Genomic DNA, 23,148 nt, shown 5'->3' with positions numbered 1-23,148 from the left:
TTAATTTGATGTTTTAATGTAGCTTCCTTTCATGTTATAAGTCAGTCGACCTTGGTATCAGATTTAGTGTCATCTTCGAACCAAACCGTTTATCAATGTTAGGTAGATATATGAACATTTTAAGGACACAATCCAAAAGTTACATCCCCTTCACACCTATCTGTGGATACCCAGGCCAAGGACCTGACCAATGAACTGTCTACCTGCCTCAAGACACTTCCTCTTTAGTCTGATTATGAATACCAACAACAACAACTACCCCCCCCCCCCCCACCGGGAGCGCAAATCGTAGTGCCCCCCCCCCCATTCTTTCTCATTTCCCCTTACCGCTCTTTCCATCTGACCGATTGTATGTTTTCTTTAAAGTGTTAGCCCATCAAATTCTTACTGAAGCCAATAACATATCTCTATTACTGTTCATTATATTTCCATTTATATTATATTTCCAATTAATTCCTTCAGATACCGATTATTTGTCACGCCCACCACCATGCCCCAGCCTTAGTTTGTCTGCCCTAGTGTTTCCCTGTGTTCTGTGTTAATGAGTTCCACCTGTGTCTTGTTTGTCCTTTGGTGGTAAAGTTAGTGTTGTTGAGTTCACCTGTGTCTTGTTTGGATTGGTGTATTTTGTCCCTGTCATTTGGTTAGTCTTGGTCAGTCATTGTTTCATGTAGCATGTTTCCTGTTGTTTGGTTTCCATGTGTCCTTGTCCCTGTCAGAGTCCCTGCTGTCTTCATGGTTACCAGTAAAGCCTTTGTTTCCTGACCCCTGTTTCGACCACCTCTCTGCACCTGGGTCCTCCCGTTACATTATTAAATAATAAACCTAGGTTTCCCTGATGTCCTAAACCCAATATCAGGATGGTGCCCCCTTTTACTAAATACTTGATTATAAATTAAGTGTTTCTATTCTTCAGTGAGAAAACCCCCGGTACTGGTGCATCCTTGTAGCATGGAACCTACCATGTATTAGACCAAAACTGTGACGCGTGAGTTCGGATCTATCTAGCATGGCAACAAGAATACAAACGTAACTAGGTGACCCCAAATTGTAGAAACTGAGGGACTTTACATGACTAATGAGTTATTTTTAATTTGCAAATTTACATTAAACCATCTACAGAGCCGTCTTTTTAATCTCCATCACTTTATTTATGATTGTACTGTATGGCCTAGTCTTCTGGCACGTCCTCATCTGATGCAGACAGGCGCTCTATCCCAAAACGCTGGCGTTCGAGGACTTCCAACTGCTGTTGTAGCTCCCTAATCTGGCAACGTAAGGCTTCGTTTTCGTCGGCCAAATTACTCGCCCTCGCTCCTGTTTTAGGGACTACACAGTAGTCGTGATCTGGAGCCATTTCGGTCTCCATTTCCGAGTCCGACTCTGCTTCGGGACTCTCGGCCCGCGGACGCCGTTCCCAGACCCTTGGTCTGGGCGCAGGCACTAGTAGTTTGTACCCATTCCACGAAAAGTAAACTGGTACGGATCCCTTCTTCAGCCTCCTCAACCCTGCGGCAGTAACATTAATATCGGTCTGCTTAAAATGCCGACTACAGACCCGGGTGTTTTTGGTCGGGTAGAAGTCATCCCTCCGGATCTTCTGCATCCACTCAGCCCGTACCGCAGCGTCAACGGGGAATGCATGAAAGCTGACTTCTTTGTTGTAACGTGACGAAACGGTACATAAAGGCACACAACAATGAAGTGCTGAGGCTGTCACCCTCTGAAAGGCAAGTCGCCTCTCTTGAATCCTTAAAACACTCATTGTATAAAAAAAAAAAATCTCTGGTATCTCTCTCTCGGTCGCTGTTGTCTCCCGCTCTCGCTGTCAGATCACCGGAAGTTTTCACCGGATGTACTGGACCACGCACAAGTTCGAACGTTAACGTAAACGGAGCATATTGCTCAATTTGAATGAATTTTCCTCATAGACCCCACGTGGTCACAACCCTGTTCTACACGGACCCTGTCATGTTTTCAAAGGGATGTGTGCGTTATAATACTAGCGTAATACCTTTTTTTGCGATTTGTAAGACTACCCTTTCTGTATTTTTACGATCTGTAATGATCCAGATGAACTGATCAACAATTCTGGATACATTATTCATACAAATTGAGTAAAATAAAACAATACAAGGGCAGCGGTAACCCCGCCAAAGTTGGGCTCTTCCACAAGATTCTGCCCAATCAAATTACTTTGTTGAGCTGACGCAAGAAAAAAGCCGACCAACATTTGAAATCGTACTGTGTCAGTTAAAACAGAAGACTGTATGGTTAAAACCATATAACTAATTTGTTTCAAGAGAACACAAAAACAAAAGAGGTAAGCAAGAATGTGGACTGTTGTGTAGCAAATAGTGGTAGCTCAAGCTACAGTACAGCTACTGTAGTAACTGTAGGCTACAGGGTGTAGCAGGCTATTAAAATGTAATGCTATGAATGTACTAAAATGTAATGCTATAAATGTACTGAAATGTAATGCTATAAATGTATCCCAAAGTCTTTATTTCACCTGCAGGGGATCACCAGTCGACTATTTAAGAAACTTTAAGAAATGCCTAGCCAACTAGGCTTATAAAAGCGATATTAATGACAGTCTGGTGGTCTAAAAAGTCACTCACTAGTACGACACCGGAGCATCTCATAAATAGCATATAAGTAATAGTAGACCTACCTATGTACATGTTTTAATTAAATGCACTGGAATTATGAGTGTGATGGTGCATTGTGTTTTACGCCCTATGTTTTATGTTCTGCAGAGTTTGATAGACAGGATATGTGGTGTAACAGGTGGAGGGCTGTGTGTGCCAGACCGCTTGTGCATCGGTCAGTTAGGATTGTGGAGGTTACCACTTGCTTTCTGTTATTGGCTTATCACAAACCATAACACAATTATTTATTTATTTTTGTTGAAAAAAGCATTAAATCGGTGTCGAGTAAATAATGGAAATGGGACACACGGCCGTAGTGTCACTACGTCACTGGTCATAAAGAGATCACAATTTTAAGAGTGGAAACCTTGTTGCAGACAGCGACTGTTTGGTATGGCTGTGTCCTCATTACTGGTTTAAAGATGCTGTAGTGGTATGGACTTTGAACATGTAGGCTATACCCAAATCCTCCATCGATATTACAGATTTGCATTTGAATTGATCAACATTCCCCAGTAATCCCCTGGCAGTGTTCGCTAACCCTTCGGTCTTCCTCTACCTCTCACGCACAGTTTTGAAGAATGATTTTCCTTTGTGGCGCATTGGTCAAAACAAGCAGCATTTCAAAGCAAAACTCGCATTCCCTTAACAAGACTAATGAGTTGTAGGCTAAAGGTTGGCTGTCAAGTAGCCTATTAGTCCGGTTAGGTCTAAACCAGGTCTTAACTGGATACCATAGTCAACATCAAAATGGAATGTTAGCGTGTCTAACAAGCGTGTGGGCTACAATTATGTACTGAATTCAGTATTATGCTAAATGAATAAATGTAAATTATCTTTGCTTTCTATTTACCCAAACCATTTTTTTAAAACTCAGCACATACCCCGTTGTAACTTGAATTTATTTTATTGGTAAATGCTAAAACTAAATATTGAATGTCAATTAGGTTACACAATATTATAGGCTAGGCCTACAATGTAGACTATTCACTTCACCTCTAGATGGTGTAAACTGACCTACATTCACGCACACTGACTTTTAGTAGTCTCCGTTTTACATTTTTTTATAGCCTGTGGGAGATGGTTTATATTTAAAAGTTCCAGCATTTCCATTAATGTTTTACACATTTTCAGGATAATTATTTTTTTGGGGGAGAAAACAAGTAGGCTTACAATTTTAAATGTAACCTATTGTATTACTCATAATATACGTTATGGTCAAACGTTTTACAAAACGTCTGTGGTTGTCATGTAAACAAAATTTATTTGAATAGTGTTTCTTTTATACAACTCCATTTAATCTACACTAGCTGTCAATGCAGCTAGAGATCATTAATGTTCCCAATGGGTCGGGCACATTTAGCGTTGAGCTATTCCGGGCTATGGTTAATGCAACACACAACACTTCGCAGTGCCCTGGAAGCTCAGAGTAACACATTTTCAACCAGACAGACGATTTTCGGTGGCATTTATGTATCATGGTTTAACGGTTCCGCTTGACAGTGACCATAGCATACGTCGATAGTTAATATAACGGAAAGGCAACTGGACTCGAGATAACTCAGGTAAGATTACTTTACGTGTATTCACTAACGTGAGTGCAAACGAGCCTGTTAGTGACATGACAAACAAAGCAGCAGGGCAAAACAGACTCCAGCACCTGGCTGTCATGTCAATTGAAAAGGAGGATGTGCTTGAGAGAGTCCAACACGAAAAAGTGATTGATATCACCCCTCCCCCCTCAGAAAACGATTTGGTCGGGAAGTTGGGTCTGGGGAAGCTGTTCGGACCAATTAAATTGTCAGGGCGGGCTTTATACGATGATGGACAGATGATCAACAGTAACGTAACCACGTGTTTATATAGGCCTACATTTATGTTTGTTTTCTGGAATTGGTTGTTTGTTATAAAACGTAATTTGTACAAACAGAAATCTGTACGAAGTCTCAAATACGCGTTCCCAGTTCGCTGACACATGTTCCGCACTCCCTTTGTCTTCCGCCAGCTACCTGCCAAGGTACCTGGTGGATCCCCCCCCCCCGCCCGCCCCAACACACCATGACCCAGCACCGCTCCATCCATCTGTTCCGGAAGGGCCTGCGTCTCCACGACAACCCGTCCCTGGTGGGGGTGTTGGAGTCGTCAGAGTGTGTGTACCCCGTGTTCATCCTGGACCGGGCCTTCATGGAGGGGGCCATGCGTATTGGGGTGCTGCGCTGGAGGTTCATCCTGCAGGTGTGTCACAAACACTGCTGTCCTGTCAAAAGCTAACAGGCCTCTTTAGTGTGCTGTGGCCTGCTTTTTGTTGGAAGTCTCCATCCAGATACATGTCCTTGCTATGAAGAAAAACAGCCCTTTCACAGTAACAGATTTTACATTTGATTACTACCTCCTGGCATACGGTGCAATTTTGGGATTTTGTCAGATTGTGTTCTAACAAGTCAGCTGGAGGGTGTTCGTTTGGTGGCGGCTTGTTTTGCTAGTATCAATTCAAATGAACAACATGTTAACAATGTAAACCACCCCTTCTCAAGGCCTCCAAGAAAGCCTAATCTTAATCTGAGGCCTGTTGTCCTCCAGAGTCTGGAGGACCTCCACCACAGGTTGCAGGCGCTGGGCTCCCGGCTCTACGTGGTCCAGGGGCCCTGCCTGGGGGTGCTGCGGCGCCTGGTGGCCCAGTGGGGGGTGACCCAGCTCAGCCTGGACACGGAGGTGGAGCCCCACTATCTCCAGCAGGACCAGGAGATCCAAGCCCTGGCCGGGGAGCTGGGCCTGACCCTGCGCACCTCCGTGGCCCACACGCTCTATGATGTCCGCAGGTGGGAGCAGGCAGGCTGGAGCCCTGCTGTTAAGACACAGAGAGCTAGTAGGAGGATGGGTACAGCTCAGTGGTAGAACATGGGGATGGGTATATCTCAGAGGTAGAGCATGGGGATGGGTATATCTCAGAGGTAGAGCATGGGGATGGGTATATCTCAGTGGTAGAACATGGGGATGGGTATAGCTCAGAGGTAGAACATGGGGATGGGTATAGCCCAGTGCTACTTGACTGCTGATCAACAGGGCCCACGTTCAGATGTCACACCCCCTGTACATGTATTAGTGTAAAAGTGTCTGCTAAAGGAAGTCCAGTGTGGGCTGTGCTGGAGTGTGTGCTAGGCGTGCTGTAGTGACACGGTTGTTCTTTTGTCTCCTGCAGGATAGTGAGTGCGAATGGGGGCCAGCCTCCCCTCACCTATAAGAAGTTCCTGAAGGTGCTCTCTGGTCTGGGGGAGCCCAGTCAGCCTGCCAGAGACATCACAGCCCAGGACTTCCAGTAAGTGCACACACACACACACACACACACACAGATACATTCACACACACACACACACACACACACACACGTGAGTGCAGTACAGGGCCGTCTGGTTCTCCTAGTGCCGGAGGGATCACCAGGCAGCACAGTCCTTCCTGCCCACCATCTCCTCTCATCCTGGGCCTTGATAACCAAGCTAGGCTGGAGATATATTGAGGAGTTTATTATTGTTTCTGAGGGAGGTATTGGTGTGGCTATCAAGGCTATTTGGATTGTTGCCCCTGCTGTGAATGGTTGTTTAATTAGTACAATTATTACGGCAGTGTGAGACTGGCACATGTAATAGTGTGTGTGTGTGTGTGTGTGTCAGAGCTGCCAAGGCAGCAGATGCCTGTGAATCCCTAAGCTGTCGGTGTTTAGTAAACACCCTACATGTGACTCGGCAGCAACAGCCCCCACTCACAAACACACAGAGCAGGAGCCAGCTACAGAACATGGGTCTGTGTTGGTGGTGGATGCTAAGAAATGAATTTGTAACACAATCATTGACTCACCGAATGATCTGACTGATGATTCACATACACACACACACACACACATACACACACACGTGTGTTTCTGGACCATTCCACACCCTCACATCAAAGGTTCTCCTGTCTGTGTGACCCAGCCAGTCACCAGCCCACCTCTGAGCTGACCAGGCTGCCAGCAGTGCTGGTGTCTGATCCCAGCCTGGTCAGAACCCCCGTGCTCCAAACAGGATATGGATCATGTGACCGTCACCACACAGCTCAGCTGATGTTGTCTCTGGGTTCCAGGGGTGCTGCTAGGGGGTGGGAGGACACCAGCGTCTGCCGTCTGTAGAGACACTGTGTGACGATGTATCTGGGATGTTCTGTATCATGGGATTGAATAAACGTTGCTAAACGGGGTTTGTAGTTTCAAGTGACCTGCTTCCTTCATCTGATCCCTGTCGCGGGAAATTATACTTATATCTGCTGGTACTGGGCACACATAGGAAGGCAGACAGCTGTGCATTTTTACATATATACAGTGTAGTCATACAATATAATACAAACATAGTTGACACACATCCTGCCCCAAGACAACATTGACAACTGATTGGAATGACAATGTGTAATCATTTTTATCATGAGTGTATCTGGGTAATGGGAGAGCATTTGACATCATCTCAGGTTCAGATCCTCTGTATGTCACTTGGAATAAAAACATCAGCCCCCAAAATGATATACATGTTTGTACGTGTTTTATGGTTTTTCTAAGGTTATGTCCATGTACATTAATGCCAATGTTCCTGTCATTAGAAGCCCATTGTGCCTGTGAAGAGCAGTGACAGAGGGGACGTGATGTTCCGGTCTCCTCCGTGTTGTTCCGTCTCAGGAGGTGCCGTCCACCGCTGGAGGACGAGGGCCGGTGCAGGGTGCCCTCCCTGGAGGACGAGGGCCGGTGCGGGGTGCCCTCCCTGGAGGACGAGGGCCGGTGCGGGGTGCCCTCCCTGGAGGACGAGGGCCGGTGCAGGGTGCCCTCCCTGGAGGACGAGGGCCGGTGCAGGGTGCCCTCCCTGGAGGACGAGGGCCGGTGTGGGGTGCCCTCCCTGGAGGACGAGGGCCGGTGCGGGGTGCCCTCCCTGGAGGACGAGGGCCGGTGCGGGGTGCCCTCCCTGGAGGACGAGGGCCGGTGCAGGGTGCCCTCCCTGGAGGACGAGGGCCAGTACAGGGTGCCCTCCCTGGAGGAGCTGGGCATGCACACAGAGCACCAGGTGCTGTGGCCTGGAGGGGAGACCCAGGCCCTCCAGAGGCTGCACACACACATGGAGAGCCAGGTGGGCTGCAGAGGACACTCACCTCCTAGAGTGCTGTTCTATACTCTCACAGAGTGAAGACATAGGGTGAAATCATGTAGGCTGTATATGTATAAATAAAAGACTAGTAGATGTTGTTGCACAGGAAAAGCCTGGTAAAGACAAACCCTTCCTTTTAGGGCTGTCGCTATCCGATTTTCCTGACATGATTATTGTGGCTAAAATGATTCACGATTACGATATTGGTGTAATATCGTAATCGTGAATATATATATATGTAAGGGATAATGTATAGAACGCCGTATTCCCGACGCGAAGCGGAGGGGTGTAGCTTTGCTCTGAAGGGGCTTATTTTCCAGATAATGACCGGCGTTCTATACATTATCCCTCTTATTACACGGCTACTTGCCAACAACATGACTTAACACAGTGTGTCTTTTAACAATTTATTTGTTACCATTCGTAGTGTTGATCAGCAGAGAAATAGTTCGCCAAAGACATTGAACTTCATAGACGTTGAACATTCTTTAGGCTTCAAATCAGCTGACGTCGCTAAGCAACGGAGTGCGCTGGGGTTGAAAAGTTACCGGACTACTTGCGGAGTGCTACGAAAGACGTGAATCCGAGGCAAAAAGGCCACTTTCCTTGACAGCGGTCTGTTATTCATAGCAACGGTCTGTTATCAGAAGATATCAGACCGCAGAACGTTGGAAGCCCCATTCAAGTGAATGGAGCTTTCTACAGTGTTAAGAACAGCCGTGTAATAAGAAAAAAAAAAATATATATATATATATATAGAACGTTTGATAATAAACAATAATGTTATCCCTCAGTCAAATTCATCTTTAGCTTTATGTATTGTGTGTTTTACACTCAAAATATGATTTTAGGGAGGTGGAGAGAGAGTCTGTTACCAAAAGCTAAAACGTAAATGATTAAAGAGGTGCTGAACTATTTATACAAGATTGCTAAAAAAAAAAAAAAAAAATATTCAGGCTATGGCATGAATTTAATTACACTTCTCTGATAATGATCTGGTCGGTTAAGTAGTAGAGGGGGTAGTTAATCAGTTTCCGCTGCATTGGTGTTGATGGAATAAACAACAGGTGCACTAGAGGGGCAACAATGAGCCGACCCCAAAACAGGACTGGTTTTGCATGTGGAGGCCATGCAAGTTTCTCCCTCTTGATCTCCTTGACTGGTTTTCCACTAGTGTTGGCTTTAGCTAGAGTCAGTATCACTACTGGGAGCATGAGGCGATTTCTTAACCCCACAGAAGTTGCACAGATTGTCCAACACTGCAAGGAGATTTGATGTGTTTCCCAGCACAATCTCCAGAACATGGAGGAGATTCCAGGAGACAGGCAGTTACTCTAAGAGAGCTGGACAGGGCCGTAGAAGGTCCTCAACCAATCAGCAGGATCGATAACTGCTGCTTTGTGCAAGGAGGAACAGGATGAGCACTGCCCAAGCCCTACAGAATGACCAACAGCGTTCAGCTTGACTGGTTTGGTGGTGGGTCAGTGATGGTCTGGGGAGGCATATCCATGGAGGGACGCACAGGCCTCTACAGGCTAGAGAACGGCAGTCTGACTGCCATTAGGTATCTGGATGAAATCCTTGAACCCATGGTCAGACCCTACGCTGGTGCAGTAGGTCCTGGGTTCCTCCTGATGCACGACAATGCCCAGCCTGATGTGGCAAGAGAATGCAGGCAGTACCTGGAGGATGAAGGAATCGATACAATTGACTGGCCCTCACGATCACCTGACCTAAACCCGATAGAACTCCTCTGGGACATTATGTTTAGGTCCATCAGACGCCGCCAGGTTGATCCTCAGACTTTACAGGAGCTCACTGATGCCCTTCGACAGATCTGGGAGGACATCCCACAAGACACCATCTGTCGTCTCATTAGGAGCATGCCGCAACGTTGTCAAGCATGCATACAAGCACGTGGGGGCCACACAAGATGTTGAGAAGCATTTTGAGTTGCAGACATTGAATTTTGGCAAAAAGGACTAGCCTGCCACATCATTTTTTACTTTGATTTTGGAGGTGTCTGTAAAATTAAGCCCTCTCTCGGCTGAAAACTTTGATTTCTATCAAAAGATGTGGCATCCTTTCATTCCTAAGACATTAAACTGTCCATATCAGTATAGATATCCAACATAATTTTTTTTCACATTGAGGTCTGATGTGGTTTCAAAGTGTTCCATAATTTTTTTGGAGCAGTGTATTATAGGTGTATTATTAACATGATCACTTTTGTCAAATTTATTTTGGAGCAGTGTATTATACGTGTATTATTAACATTATTTTATAATTTTTATTATAACGATATATGAAAAATACAACTAATAACCCCTGCTGTGAACCCCAGTCCACTGTTAGGACCGCTCACTCCTGATCCTTGAGTCCAAACCAGAGTCCTGAGGTGTTAGTGACAAATCTCAGCTGTCCTGTTGATATGTGGCCTAGTTAAAGGAGCTTGTCTTGTGTTGTCCAGGGGTGGGTGGCCAACTTCTCCAGGCCCCGGACCATTCCCAACTCCCTCCTACCCAGCACCACCGGCCTGTCTCCCTACCTGGCCCTGGGCTGCCTCTCCGCCCGCACCTTCTACCACAGGCTCTCCAAAATCCATGCGCAGGTACATACTCAAAATTAAGTATAGCCCCACGATTGTTTCAAAATCACCCCAAAAAGAGGTGTTGGAGGCAGTTCATTTGACATTGTTCGCTGGCTAAAGAAAAGCCAGGTTTCCATATCACCAAGGTAACCTTTTGTTTCCCTGTGTCTCCCTGGGCCCTCCCCCAGTCCAAGAACCACTCGCTGCCCCCCGGGTCGCTCCAAGGGCAGACGCTCTGGCGCGAGTTCTTCTACACCATCGCCTCGGCAACGCCCAACTTCAGCCTGATGGAAGGCAACCCCATCTGCCTCCAGATCAACTGGGACGAGAGGAAGGACCTGCTCCACAAGTGGACGATGGTACAAGCGGACGGCTCCAGCACCCCCTGACCCCACAGGCTCAGAGCAGGGAGGGTTGATCCCAAACAGTAATTATTGTCTGCACGGTGGTTGTTCTGACTCCCTGGCCTCTCTGTGGATCCCAGGGCCAGACGGGCTTCCCCTGGATCGACGCCATCATGACCCAACTGAGGCAGGAGGGCTGGATCCACCACCTGGCCCGCCACGCCGTCGCCTGCTTCCTCACCAGAGGAGACCTGTGGATCAACTGGGAGGAGGGACTGAAGGTGAGGAGGAGTGAGGGAGTAGGCGGGAGGATGGGAAGGGGAGGAGAGAGGAGGAAAAAGGGAGGGAGGAGTATGTAGTTGAGGAGGTTAGAGGGGGCGGGAGGAGGGATGAAGAGGGAGATGGAGAGGTAAGAGGATATGACTTGGTAGAGAGCGTATCACATGCACAGGTTAAGGATACGGGCAGTTCTACATTAAGCGTGTGTGTTTGTGCGTGTGTGTCTCAGGTGTTTGAGGACGAGCTGTTGGATGCAGACTACAGCATCAACGCTGGTAACTGGATGTGGCTGTCTGCCAGTGCCTTCTACCACCAGTTACCTCGCATCTTCTGTCCTGTACGCTTCGGCCGGCGCACTGACCCCACCGGAGAGTACCTCAGGTAGACCCGGACCAGCCTAATCCATGTCTGGGAAACTGGGCCTATACATGATATACATAGAAATACATCTATGTATTATTAGTGTTTTTAAACACCCTGTTGGATGTATTGTCTTCCTCTGTGTCTGCAGAAAGTACCTGCCAGTACTGAAGGACTTTCCGTCCAAGTACATCTACGAGCCGTGGAAAGCCCCGGAGGAGGTGCAGCTACAGGCTGGATGTGTCATAGGTAACTACTGTAGTACTATAACTACTGTAGTACTGTTACTGTAGTACTATAACTACTGTAGTACTGTTACTGTAGTACTATAACTACTGTAGTACTGTTACTGTAGTACTATAACTACTGTAGTACTGTTACTGTAGTACTATTACTGCTGTTACTGTAGTGCTATACCTGCTGTAGTACTATAACTACTGTAGTACTATTACTGTAGTACTGTTACTGCTGTAGTACTATAACTACTGTAGTACTGTTACTGTAGTACTGTTACTGGTGTAGTACTATAACTACTGTAGTACTGTTATTGTAGTACTGTTATTGCTGTAGTACTGTTATTGCTGTAGTACTATAACTACTGTAGTACTGTTACTGTAGTATTGTTACTGCTGTAGTACTATTACTGCTGTAGTACTGTTACTGTAGTACTATACCTGCTGTAGTACTATAACTACTGTAGTACTATAACTACTGTAGTACTGTTACTGTAGTACTATACCTGCTGTAGTACTATAACTACTGTAGTACTGTTACTGTAGTACTATACCTGCTGTTGTACTATAACTACTGTAGTACTATAACTACTGTAGTACTGTTACTGTAGTACTATACCTGCTGTTGTACTATAACTACTGTAGTACTATAACTACTGTAGTACTGTTACTGTAGTACTATAACTGCTGTTGTACTATAACTACTGTAGTACTATAACTACTGTTGTACTATAACTACTGTAGTACTGTTTCTCTAGTACTGTTACCAGAATCAGAATTAGTCAAGTAAGTTTGCACAGACAAGGAATTTACAAAAGAACATATGAGTTTTAAATATAACATTTAGAAAATGTACAATAGTATCCAACTATGTCTAACCATTACTACACAATATAAAAAAAGTAATATAAAATAAGATATAAAGAATAGTGCAATGGGATTAGTGCATTGTGCAATAAAGTGACAGGTGGACTTTAAGACAGTATTGGTGGTAGTTGGGAGTTCTGGGCCTTGTAGATGAGAACAGCTGCAGATGGAAAGAAACTGTGTTTGTGGCGTGAGGTTTTGGTGCTGATGTACTTACTACTTAGTACTATTACTACTGTAGTATTATTACTGTAGTACCATTACTGCCAGAGCATGCGCAGCTACGGCTGGATGTGTCCTAGGTAACTGCAGTAGTACTCTAGTCCTGCTGGATGTGTCCTAGGTAACTGCAGTAGTACTCTAGTCCTGCTGGTGTGTGCAGGTAACTGCAGTAGTACTCTAGTCCTGCTGGTGTGTGCAGGTAAGGACTACCCTCTACCGGTGGTGGACCACAAGGAGGCCAGCCAGAAGAACCTGGAGAGGATGAGACGAGTCCACAACCAACAGGAGAGCACAGCACGACTAACAAGAGGTAACACACACACACACACACAGCAGCTCCTGCACAGTATCTGACCAGTTGGAGTTACTTTTGAAGCAAATGTGGTAGACTTAGTGGTAGACTGCAGAGTAACAGGTTGCACTCATACCCACTTGTACGTCTCTTTGGATAAAAACATCTGCTAAATGAATGTGACATTCCTTTTCTCCCTATACACTTAAGAATACACACTGGTCAATGAACTAATGGGTGATCTCTCTCATTTGATCTGTTTATGTATATCAGTTCATGCTTTCTAAATGAGTGACAGTAAAGGCAGAATGAGTGACAGTAAAGGCAGAATGAGTGACAGTAAAGGCAGAATGAGTGACAGTAAAGGCAGAATGAGTGACAGTAAAGGCAGAATGAGTGACAGTAAAGGCAGAATGAGTGACAGTAAAGGCAGAATGAGTGACAGTAAAGGCAGAATGAGTGACAGTAAAGGCAGAATGAGTGACAGTAAAGGCAGAATGAGTGACAGTAAAGGCAGAATGAGTGACAGTAAAGGCAGGGTAGAGAAAGGGGAAACATGGCAGTAAACACACAGAACCACTAGAACACAAACCACCAGTAAAAGTCTCAGGTGAGTGTTGACACTGTACACCTCCTCCTCCCTCCTCCTCCTCCTCCCTCCTCCTCCCTCCTCCCTCCTCCTCTCCTCAGACGCGGTGGACGACCCCATGAAGATGCGTCTGGAGCGGAACGACACCGTCGAGGACGAAGACGGCACGCCTCCCACCAAGCAGCGCCGGCCGGACAGAGAGCAGCGCGCCACGCCAGGCCTGGAGCCGGACACTGACGACGACAGCAGAGACACCGAGTGACCTGCCGCCTCCCTGGACGGACTGTCCAACAAGCACCGCTCTGACAAGCACGTCTTCACATACCCTTCCATCGTTAGTGGTTTAGAAGCTGGCGTGACAACAGCGGACTTCTACGTACTGAGGAGGCTAAAGTTACCAGTTGACCGGCGGATTACCTCCCACAAACAGAGCAGCATCCAAACCATCGGGGTCTTTTTTTGTTTTTGCACAAAAATGGCAGTTGTACACCCACTTGTGGAAAGTGGTGGACTGTAAGAGTGTGGTCCTGCTCCTGAAGTGTTCTCTGGGATGGAGGAGAGCTCACCCTGAAGCCCTGCTGCCAGGAGAATGGAGCACCCGTTTCTGCTCTGTGCTTTCAGACAGTCTGAAGTCTGCTTGGTAACCATTTTATTATGGGCTTTTTTTTCCAAACTCGGGACTTCCTGTCACATGACTCTTGGCTCGGCGATTAAACTCTTGCCTGGAGGCAAACACAGAACTTGGAGATGCTCAGATGTAAACCCGACAAATTTGCATTCAGAACAGGATTAAAAATGACGATTTCCTAACAACAAAAAAGTGGTGCGAATTGCCAAAAAATTGGCGCGCGAGAGTGCAGTCACCGGAGGATATTCTGTCACTCAGCTCTCTGTCACTCAGCTCACCCAATGAGCAGGTGAGTCCCACCTCACATGGTTCATACAATTTGACTCTGTTTGAACCAGTTACACACTGTTCTAAAGTAGGCAGTGCTCTGCCTCCGTCTGCTCTGCCTCCGTCTGCTCTGCCTCCGTCTGCTCTGCCTCCGTCTGCTCTGCCTCCGTCTGCTCTGCCTCCGTCTGCTCTGCCTCCGTCTGCTCTGCCTCCGTCTGCTCTGCCTCCATCTGCTCTGAGGATGTGCTTTGTGTTGTATGGACCTAGCTTGGCATGGCGGTGGAGGACCCCTATTCTGAGTGACTGCAGCGCACGTTGTGATGTCACTACCACGCTGGGCCGGAGCATTCAGAACAGCTCTGTGGCTGATGACGTTTGTCCCTCTTCCTCCAACCTTTGTCAGGTTAAACCCAGCCTCACCTTGGAATATGAATTCATGCCGGATTGCATCAGCACCTATTTGCAAAAATTGCTGAAAAAACAGAACATAGCACATTGTAGGTTCCTGTAATACCTGGTATTACCTGTAGGCCTTTTGCTGTATAAATGTACATGTAGGTTTTGTGTGCAGTGCCGTTGCTTTACGTACACAGTAAATAATACAAATACTGTAGTAGTTTGTTTGAACAAAAAGCTTTTTCTTTACAGCATCTCTAACTGTACTGTATCCACATTGAACACCACCACCACTAGGTAAAAAACCCACCACAAGTGTACAATACTTACCTCAACAAACTCATGCCCAGGGTTTTTTACTCTGAATTCCTTTCAAATGGCACTTTGTTTAGTCGTTTCATCTATGACAGTGTCAGTGTAGAAGGCTACATTTTACTGTACTGTACACAGTAGAGAATAGTAGTGTTCACCTGTGCTCTTGTCAAAATGTCCGAGTTACTGTTGCAACAGTATCTGCTGAGGTTGGGCTGAACTCTGTCCAGCCTCTCTTAATGTTGCCCCATGGTTCACAACATGGTCAACCAATGTTGCTCAAATTTCATTAGATACATTTGGCCCTATTCTTCCACGGCCTCCAGGTCTACCTCTCCCTCCCCTACCACTCTTCCTCCACGGGCTCCCCCTCTCATCCTACCTCTCCCTCTTCCTCTCCCTCTCCCTGCAACATGGCCTTCCATTTTTTATGAGGACAGGTACACTGACCTGTTGCCTTTTTATAGTGCTTACACCTGATTGGTATGTTTACAATTAAGCACTTAAGTGCTTGTACACCTGACACCCGTGTTTGATTGATTCGTTCACTCATTTTACAAGGCAGAGTCTTGAAAAGGCAATTAAGTTACACCTTATATTTGTGTCTAATGTAGAAAAGTGTGTTTAGTTATTTGCAAAACACGTGTGCGTATAGTATTTTGCAAATGGTGTGAGGCTGAGAATGTGCTTTTACTAAATGTGTGTTATTTGAAATGTTTGTGTTGAAGCAATCAGAAATAACTGTAATTTACATTCAGGCAATTATCGGCTGACCCCTGGTGGGCAACAATATATCCAAACTGGCTCAAAAAAGAAATGTTTTTGTTTGTTTTGTCCAATGAGTTCTTCCCAGGTTCTGGTAAGCACCTGACTGCTGTGAAGCTCTGAGATGTGCACGTAAGCACTTGAGTGAGATCTGGACTGAAGTACCAGCTCAACCAAAGTTGCAACAAGTCAACTACTTGACCTGTTACTATCTGGCAGTACCTCTCTCTGACACTGAAAATGTTCTGAGACTGTGTTTCCAAAGCCTGTTGCAAACGGTTTGCTCCTTGGTTTGTGCTTCCCAGTATGCAGATATCTAATAAAGAGACATACGTGATCTTGAATCCCAAAAACCTGCCCAAATTTACTAAAACCTGCCCAGAAATGGCATCTGAATACCCCAATATTCAATAACTACTCACTCCTAACTGGTAAGGCTTTCCTGCCTGGAGGGATAGAGGTAGTTATGTCTTAGGGGATATTTTTGATGATAATGGCCTTTGTTCTTTCGATGACCTACGTAAATTATATAATCTGCCTGGCTTCTCTTTTCTTCCTGCATCTTCAACTAAGGTCCTCTGTGAAAGCCTATGGAGTTCCCTGGAACATGTGCTCCATCCCTTGTATAATATTTTAAGCAAGATCAATCCAAAGAGTATAGTGTCTTTACTGTATTCCCAACGTTTATCCATCTTCTTACACTTCTCTTTCTGTACCAAATGTTTGGTAAACCCTCGTTCTGCCTTCGGGTCACATGACCCAAAGGTTCATAACGAACCATCGTTGATTTTACCCAATACAAAACCAAATAAAAATGATTTTCTTTTAACCTTCGCAATGTGGGGGGTCTGAGACAGCCCAACGGTTAAAGGGGGAGGGACTTACCTTGCACCCCCACAGCCACACTGTTAAATATTTTTCATTTTCCAAAATCAGAAGAAAACAAATCATTATCTGGGTTGACTGCTGCTAAGAAGATCCTAGCTCAATGCTCAATGTTACCACCACATACACTGACTAAAGTACAATTGCTAAACACATTTCTAGATATAATAGTTTCTGAAATTTCTGTTGCCAGAATGCATGGCGCCTACAAAACAATGATAGCAACATGGTCTGCAATATATACAAAACTAAGTACTTTTTTCTAAGAATATTATTATTACTAGTTTTATTGTGACTATAATTGTCATGGAAGTTCTTCTTTCTGATCAGTTTGTACTTAGCTTCACTTTTTATTTTTTTATTTCACTATTTGCAACCTGACATGTCTGTATTGTGAAGGGGCGGTGAGGGAGGGACGGCGGCCCCCACGCGGTTGTGTTGTGTGTGTTTGGTTTTTTGTCTTGAAAACTATATAAAAGACAAATAAATAATTGATTTAAAAAGAAATCTTGAATCCCGATGAGTTTTGGACCACACGGTTGATTTAAGAAGCCTCTGACATAATATAATAAATAATGATGTTCCATAGGCAGGACTAATACCAGGTCACATGACAACCAGCTAAGACATGGTCATGTCCCCTGGAGAGGAGCACATTACCTGCACTGCTGCTGTTCAACACATCATGAATGATTCAGTCTGCTGTAGACATGACCTGCTCATCACCCAGGTAGACCAGCTGCTGAGATGTGGGGTGAATCCAGACACACACACACACACACAGCCTAGGTTGGTCTTCATACACACACACACACACACACACAGCCTAGGTTGGTCTTCAGCCACATACTCACCAAGGTTTCTTTGCCCATAAATGGTAACAAACCTAACCGACCATCTTGCCTTAGTCCTTTAGAGTTGGCAGGGTCATGGTTGGGGGCAAAGGTTTTCCTCCAGGGTAGAGATACTCAGTCTGATAAGCATGCTCCATTATCGTGTAGGAAACACTGTCTGGTTGTGACTTTGGTAGCAGGGATTGTGTAAGCCTTTTTTTAACACAAATGTAGACAACATGCTGAATACCTGACTAGCGGTCACTACTGTAGAGGGAAATCTTGTCTAGTTTTTCATGTTTGTAAAATAAAATGATTATGAATTATGAATGAATTGAAATTAGTATCTGTCAATGGTACGCTGTATGTTATACTGGGCCAATATGTTTACCCACGTTTTAACCTTTTTTCTATATTAGGGACACATTTTTTGTGTTTTATTAACACAATCATAGTTATGGGATATGCTCAGGGCTGGTGGGATTACAGCAAACAGTGAGGGTAGAACGGTTTTCAAGAAATGTATCATTGAGTTAGTTTGGATTAAAGTTATGTTTTCCTGTGGATGATATGTATACCTGTAAGAACCGTATGCATGACCATCCAGGACAGTACATGTATTATTCTATGAAAAAAAAAGGAACGAATGCCTCCTATAGGTGACGCAAGATCCGGAGACGGGCGAAAAGTGAGCGCTCCAGCGCCACGTCGGCAGAACCAACAAGATAAACGTATACTTTTTTTTTTTTTTTTTTTTAGTTTTGAAGCTTCGGGTAAACGTTTCACAACGTGCACCAGTAGAGAAAACAAGTAGTTATTTTGAAAGTAAAAACAAAATTATTGCCCTTCGCACTTAAAAATAATAAGGGCTTAAACTCCAGAAAGGATCTAAGACGAACGAGCGCACCAATCATTTGTTTCAGGTGCGTTTTTGAAAGACTTGATCGTACTCTCTGCAATCAATCGTCAGAAAGTTCTGGAAACAATGGTCAAGGTAAATGTCTTCTCTATGTGGATTTGCATTATTATGTGTTTTTCTATTATGTGTATTTAAAGCCTTCTTGACGAAAATAAAGACCATTTTACAAAACTACGATAACGTTTCAGCGCAAATGGTGTGCGATGCTCCGTCCGCTTTAGGGGTAGATTATTAGCTTCAACACTTTTGAGACGTTTTGTTCTCGTTAAATGTGCAACTTGTATGTAGTTAATGATGTCTAGAGGCCTATTAACAGAACGTTTGTCTTCTGATGATACCTTAAAATACATATGTTTAATAATCCGCCGCGGGTTCAATTTGGATAAGTCGCCTTTACAAAAAATGTTTTCCTCCTTTTAGCCACGTAGCTATTAATATGAAATGTAGCCTATATCAGTTATGTTACTCTGCCCAAAGATGAGTTGGCTTTATTTGTTGATATCATATAGGCCTATGCACTTTAATTAACCTATTGCATGTTTGCAAAATATATTTATGCATTAAATGCATCCCTGAGAAATCTGGGGTAGATATGTAGCCTATAGTCCAGATTTGTAATTTGTAAATTCACGTGTGTAAAACCAGTCATGTAACTAAATTGCTTGAAAAGCCTCAACGTGGCAATTAAGTGAGACTCGAGTCTCGTAGAGAAATATCGTGGATAAGCATAAAGATATGGGCTACGATTAATTTGTTATGCTTCCCGTTTTGTGTCATATAGTCTGATTTCTTATCCATTTCAGAACGTGAACGTCAGCGCTGAAACCCAGCCGGGAACGAGTCTCGTGGGTGAGGAGGCCGAATCCACGGAGAGCAAACCTGTTCCAGGTAACGACGCCCCCGGCGTATACCCTCCTGCCCCGCCGGACCAGCTTTTTCTTGACTAATACACGACTATATTAAGCCTTCAAGATGATGAGGGATGATAGTCTTGGGGGAGATGGTGCAATTCAGGGCTGAGGTTGCCGTCTGTTGCTATTTTAGCCCAAGTTTCGCCAGGGTAGTGTGTTTGTGCAAGGAACCACTGGTTTGATCTACAGGGCTCCCAAGTCTCACGCATCTGCCATGACACTCATGCATTTTAACCGTTACTCATGCCAAGAAGTAAGGGATAACATGTCCCGCTATATACAATTCATGGCACAGGTGTAGTGAGGGAAGATTTCTGCTAATTTGATTTGTCTTGAGTTACAGTGAAATGCAACCTACCAGCCAAGCAGAAACATGTCCATGTTCACTTGTGTGGTTCATATGCTGCTTCGCCACTGTTGTTAGCGTGGCGTGGTTTAGAACAGTGGTCGTTGAAGTTCATCCTCATCTTCAGCTACTCTTAAAGGCAGGGTCGGTACATTTCGGGAACTTAAAGCCATTTTGGCTTTAGTTCAAAAAGGATTCAAACCAAAATATCCCATCCCGTCCCTTTTAAACCACTCCCCCAAAATACTTGACCATGCCTGACTACTGCCAGGAGGTTTTAGTTCAGCAAATTTGACAAAAAATGCATCTCTAACTTTATTGACCCTGCCTTTAACTGGTGTGGGAAGACAAGCTTGTTGAATCTCCAGGCTGTGGGTTCTCCTGACCTCCCATGCGTTCCCCCCGCAGATGCGCCCAAGGACGAGGGCAAGGACCACCCGGCGGCGCCGGGGCCGGGCGTGGTGTGGAGGGTGACGGGGGGCCTGCTCAGCGTCACCCGGGGAGTGGTGGGAGCCACGGTGGGGGGCGTGGCCTGGCTGGGCGGGAAGAGCCTGGAGATCACCAAGACGGCCGTCACCACCGTGCCCTCCGTGGGCGTCAGCCTCGTCAAGGGGGGCGTGTCGGCCGTGGCCGGGGGCGTGTCCTCGGTGGGGTCCACGGTAGCCAATAAGGTCCCCTTCACGGCCAAGAGGAAGGACAAGGCTGAGTGAGGAGGATGATGATGATGATGATGATGGACAGTTTATAAATGCAACGCCCTCCTGAGCCATAAGAGAGACCCGTGAGCGACGAGAAGCTTGGTGTCGGCTGTGATCACAGGTCCAAAAGGGGGCCATTCCATTTTTCTTCTGAAAAACCTTGTTTAAAAGTGCCTTCGGTTGCTCAACTCTTTCACGCAAGTGTTTGTTCTGTTGGTTCTGTTTTTCGTCCTAGTGTGTGTTTTCGTCCTAGTGTGTGTTTCACTCTAGTGTGTTTTCGTCCTAGTGTGTGTGTTCTTCTTTGTAGCTCCTGTTTGAGAGGTCAGAGGTGACAGCCACAGCCTCCTCTCTTCTGTGGCCCCGTTGGGTTTCCACCTAGATGCAGGTCTGGGTCTAGACCGTCCTTGTCCTAACTGCACCAGGCTGCATAACTGACCTTCGACCCACTTATGACAGCGTCATTTCAATCAACTCCTTTCAACCCCAAATGCCTCCTTCCTTCAATAGTCAGCCTTAAAGGTTAGCTGGTGAGTTTAGTATTGTCACCAACTGCCAAGGACGTGAATGACAGGTCAGAATATTTTCAGGTTCTTTAAAGGCTTCTGTCTCTATATGGAACATGGACTTTGTAAACCGATGTTGAAGACGCAGCATTATATGATGTTTGGACAGTGTCTGGCATGGCTGGTCACTCCGTATAGACTGATTCCCAGTAAACAAGGTACCTCCAGAGCTAGAGTCCCGTTTGGTGTCTGTTAGCGGGGTGTGATGATGGCGATGCCAGGGGATATTACAGGGAAACTAGATCATGCTAGGATTCAGTCTTCAGTCAAATTCAATTTTACTCATCTATTTATATGGAAGGGCTTTTTCAGATTTCTGACCCTTTTAAACATTTGTATGTGAACATTTACATTGAATTAAAGCATTTCAATGCAACATTTGTGTTTTCCCGTGACAGTGCCGTTGCAGGTGGAAATACTGTCATGGATGTTTTTACTTTCCAGCATCATAATAAAGTCTTTTGGAATTCGTGATAGCCTTGTCTAGCCTGTTCTTATTCTCCCTCCCCTGCTCCTCCTCCTTCTACTCCTCCTCCTCCCTCCCCATTTAATTGCACCAGCTCTGTGCTAACAGCCTTGTTTTGACTAATGTCGGCTAAAAAGCAGCACAAAGCTACCTTGAATCCCCTCTGATTCACCTGGCTGTGCCGTTTGGTAATGACCCACTGTACAGAGTTCTACTTGTCTTGAGGTGTCATCAATGTTAAAGATCCCTCATATCAAGGCTGTTTAAACAAGCTGATAAGCCACATTTATATAACACTCAGCTGTTATCAAGCAAACACACTTCTGCACTATGTACTTGAATAACATTGTCAACAGTATTGATTCATGTAAAAAGGTGCTTTTGAATGTCATGTTTAACCCTTGTGTTATCTTCGGGTCATTCTGACCCATCAGTCATTGTGACCCACTGTTGTTTTGAAACAACTTTACCGCATACAAAGTGAAGCATTTTGTTTTAACCGTAGGGCTGTCTCAGACCCCCCACATTTTATTTGTTTTTGTATCGGGTCAAGTTGTCGCAACTTGTTGGTTCGTTGTGACCCGAAGGCAACACAAGGGTTAACGATAGTTTTCTTGTTTTTGTAATCATTGATCACATTTTCTTTCAGGTACGGTCCAAGGGTATTGAGCCTCTAGTTGGTTAACATTCCTCAATGTTTTATGTAGTGCTAAGCTATTTCTGGATCTCCTTAAGAACATTCAACATCCACATTATGAATTCCCTCAAGGTAAGTACCTTTGTGACAAAACAAACCCAACTAGCGCAAGTTGGATCCAGTTTGATTCAGGCCTTTGTCACAGACCTGGGTCTGCTTGGTCCATGGGCTGCTCCTGGAGATTCTCTCACCTATGCTCATGTTTCTACTCCCTTCTCTGAATCCCATGTAAGTGTGATCAGCCAGTACATATCTCTACTGCCCCCCCTGGCCTCCTGACCTGGCCATGAACTGGACACAATCCTCTGTTCCACAGTGACTCTACTGGACATGTTCCTCTGTTCCACAGTGACTCTACTGGACATGTTCCTCTGAGCCCACCCAGATGGAGGGTGTGGTGTCACTGCCTTCGCTCTCTCCATCCCCCTCTACCATCAGGCTGGCAGCTTTCACTAGAAGGAGCTCAACACCTCCCCCCTTCTGTTTCATTCTCTCCCTTCCTCTCTTAACTCTCCTAAGAACACAGCCAGAACCTCCCCTTTCCCTCTCGTCCTCTCTTCCTCTACCTCCTGTGTTTTCTACTCTTACCCATGCTTCTCCACCATGCAGACCAGTATGTGGATGTTGTATGTGATACGTTTGAGCACTGTCCTGTAGACAGACTAGCTACTAAAGTGTTGACGATGTGTTTTTATTGTTGCCCATTATCAGAAGTCAGATCACTGCTGATCTTATCTGCCCTGATGTTTCTCTGCCTTGGTTGTTAACCCCTAGAATACAGTTACAACTGTGTACCTAAGATCTGCAAACTACATGCACTTTCTCTATGCTTCTCTGGATTAAAGTGTCAGCTAAATGAATACAATGTAACTGAAA

General features: G+C 45.3%; 2 protein-coding genes across 3 annotated transcripts; both read left to right on the top strand.

The window, feature by feature from the left end:
• The first annotated feature begins 2,231 nt into the window (after positions 1 to 2,231).
• Positions 2,232 to 17,346, top strand: cry4 (cryptochrome circadian regulator 4). 2 transcript variants are annotated; one of them, XM_084704448.1, is made up of 12 exons: positions 2,232 to 2,323; positions 4,657 to 4,886; positions 5,232 to 5,470; positions 5,851 to 5,967; positions 7,351 to 7,792; positions 10,281 to 10,421; positions 10,589 to 10,759; positions 10,885 to 11,025; positions 11,253 to 11,404; positions 11,535 to 11,632; positions 12,905 to 13,015; positions 13,688 to 17,346. In XM_084704448.1, the coding sequence occupies exons 2-12, from the start codon at positions 4,710 to 4,712 to the stop codon at positions 13,846 to 13,848; spliced, it is 1,950 nt and encodes a 649-aa protein (XP_084560574.1). In that variant the 5' UTR covers positions 2,232 to 2,323; positions 4,657 to 4,709; the 3' UTR covers positions 13,849 to 17,346. The 2 variants fall into 2 exon arrangements, with proteins under 2 accessions (XP_084560574.1, XP_084560573.1); XM_084704447.1 differs by lacking the exon at positions 2,232 to 2,323 and adding an exon at positions 4,275 to 4,492.
• A 1,003-nt stretch (positions 17,347 to 18,349) lies between these two features.
• On the top strand, positions 18,350 to 21,583 carry LOC146273995 (transmembrane protein 263). Its single transcript, XM_084704528.1, has 3 exons — positions 18,350 to 18,666; positions 19,395 to 19,479; positions 20,257 to 21,583. Exons 1-3 carry the CDS (start codon positions 18,658 to 18,660, stop codon positions 20,556 to 20,558), a joined length of 396 nt encoding a protein of 131 aa, XP_084560654.1. The 5' UTR covers positions 18,350 to 18,657; the 3' UTR covers positions 20,559 to 21,583.
• The last annotated feature ends 1,565 nt before the right edge of the window (positions 21,584 to 23,148 follow it).

The sequence above is a fragment of the Hypomesus nipponensis genome, chromosome 9 (genome assembly GCF_054491055.1).
Source record: "Hypomesus nipponensis isolate SF chromosome 9, ASM5449105v1, whole genome shotgun sequence".
NCBI classification, from domain to species: Eukaryota; Metazoa; Chordata; class Actinopteri; order Osmeriformes; family Osmeridae; genus Hypomesus; species Hypomesus nipponensis.
Note: the sequence above shows the minus strand (reverse complement) of the source record. Positions and strands in the feature narration are given on the sequence as shown.

What these genes read in the sequence shown, in the direction of transcription:
- cry4 (XM_084704447.1), top strand. Translation starts at nt 4,321, where the DNA reads ATGTCAATTGAAAAGGAGGATGTGCTTGAGAGAGTCCAACACGAAAAA. An exon ending in TGATGGACAGATGATCAACA is followed by an intron (nt 4,493 to 4,656) that starts GTAACGTAACCA and finishes GTCTTCCGCCAG; the next exon opens with CTACCTGCCAAGGTACCTGG. An exon ending in ACTGGGAGGAGGGACTGAAG is followed by an intron (nt 11,026 to 11,252) that starts GTGAGGAGGAGT and finishes TGTGTGTCTCAG; the next exon opens with GTGTTTGAGGACGAGCTGTT.
- LOC146273995 (XM_084704528.1), top strand. An exon ending in GGAGAGCAAACCTGTTCCAG is followed by an intron (nt 19,480 to 20,256) that starts GTAACGACGCCC and finishes TTCCCCCCGCAG; the next exon opens with ATGCGCCCAAGGACGAGGGC.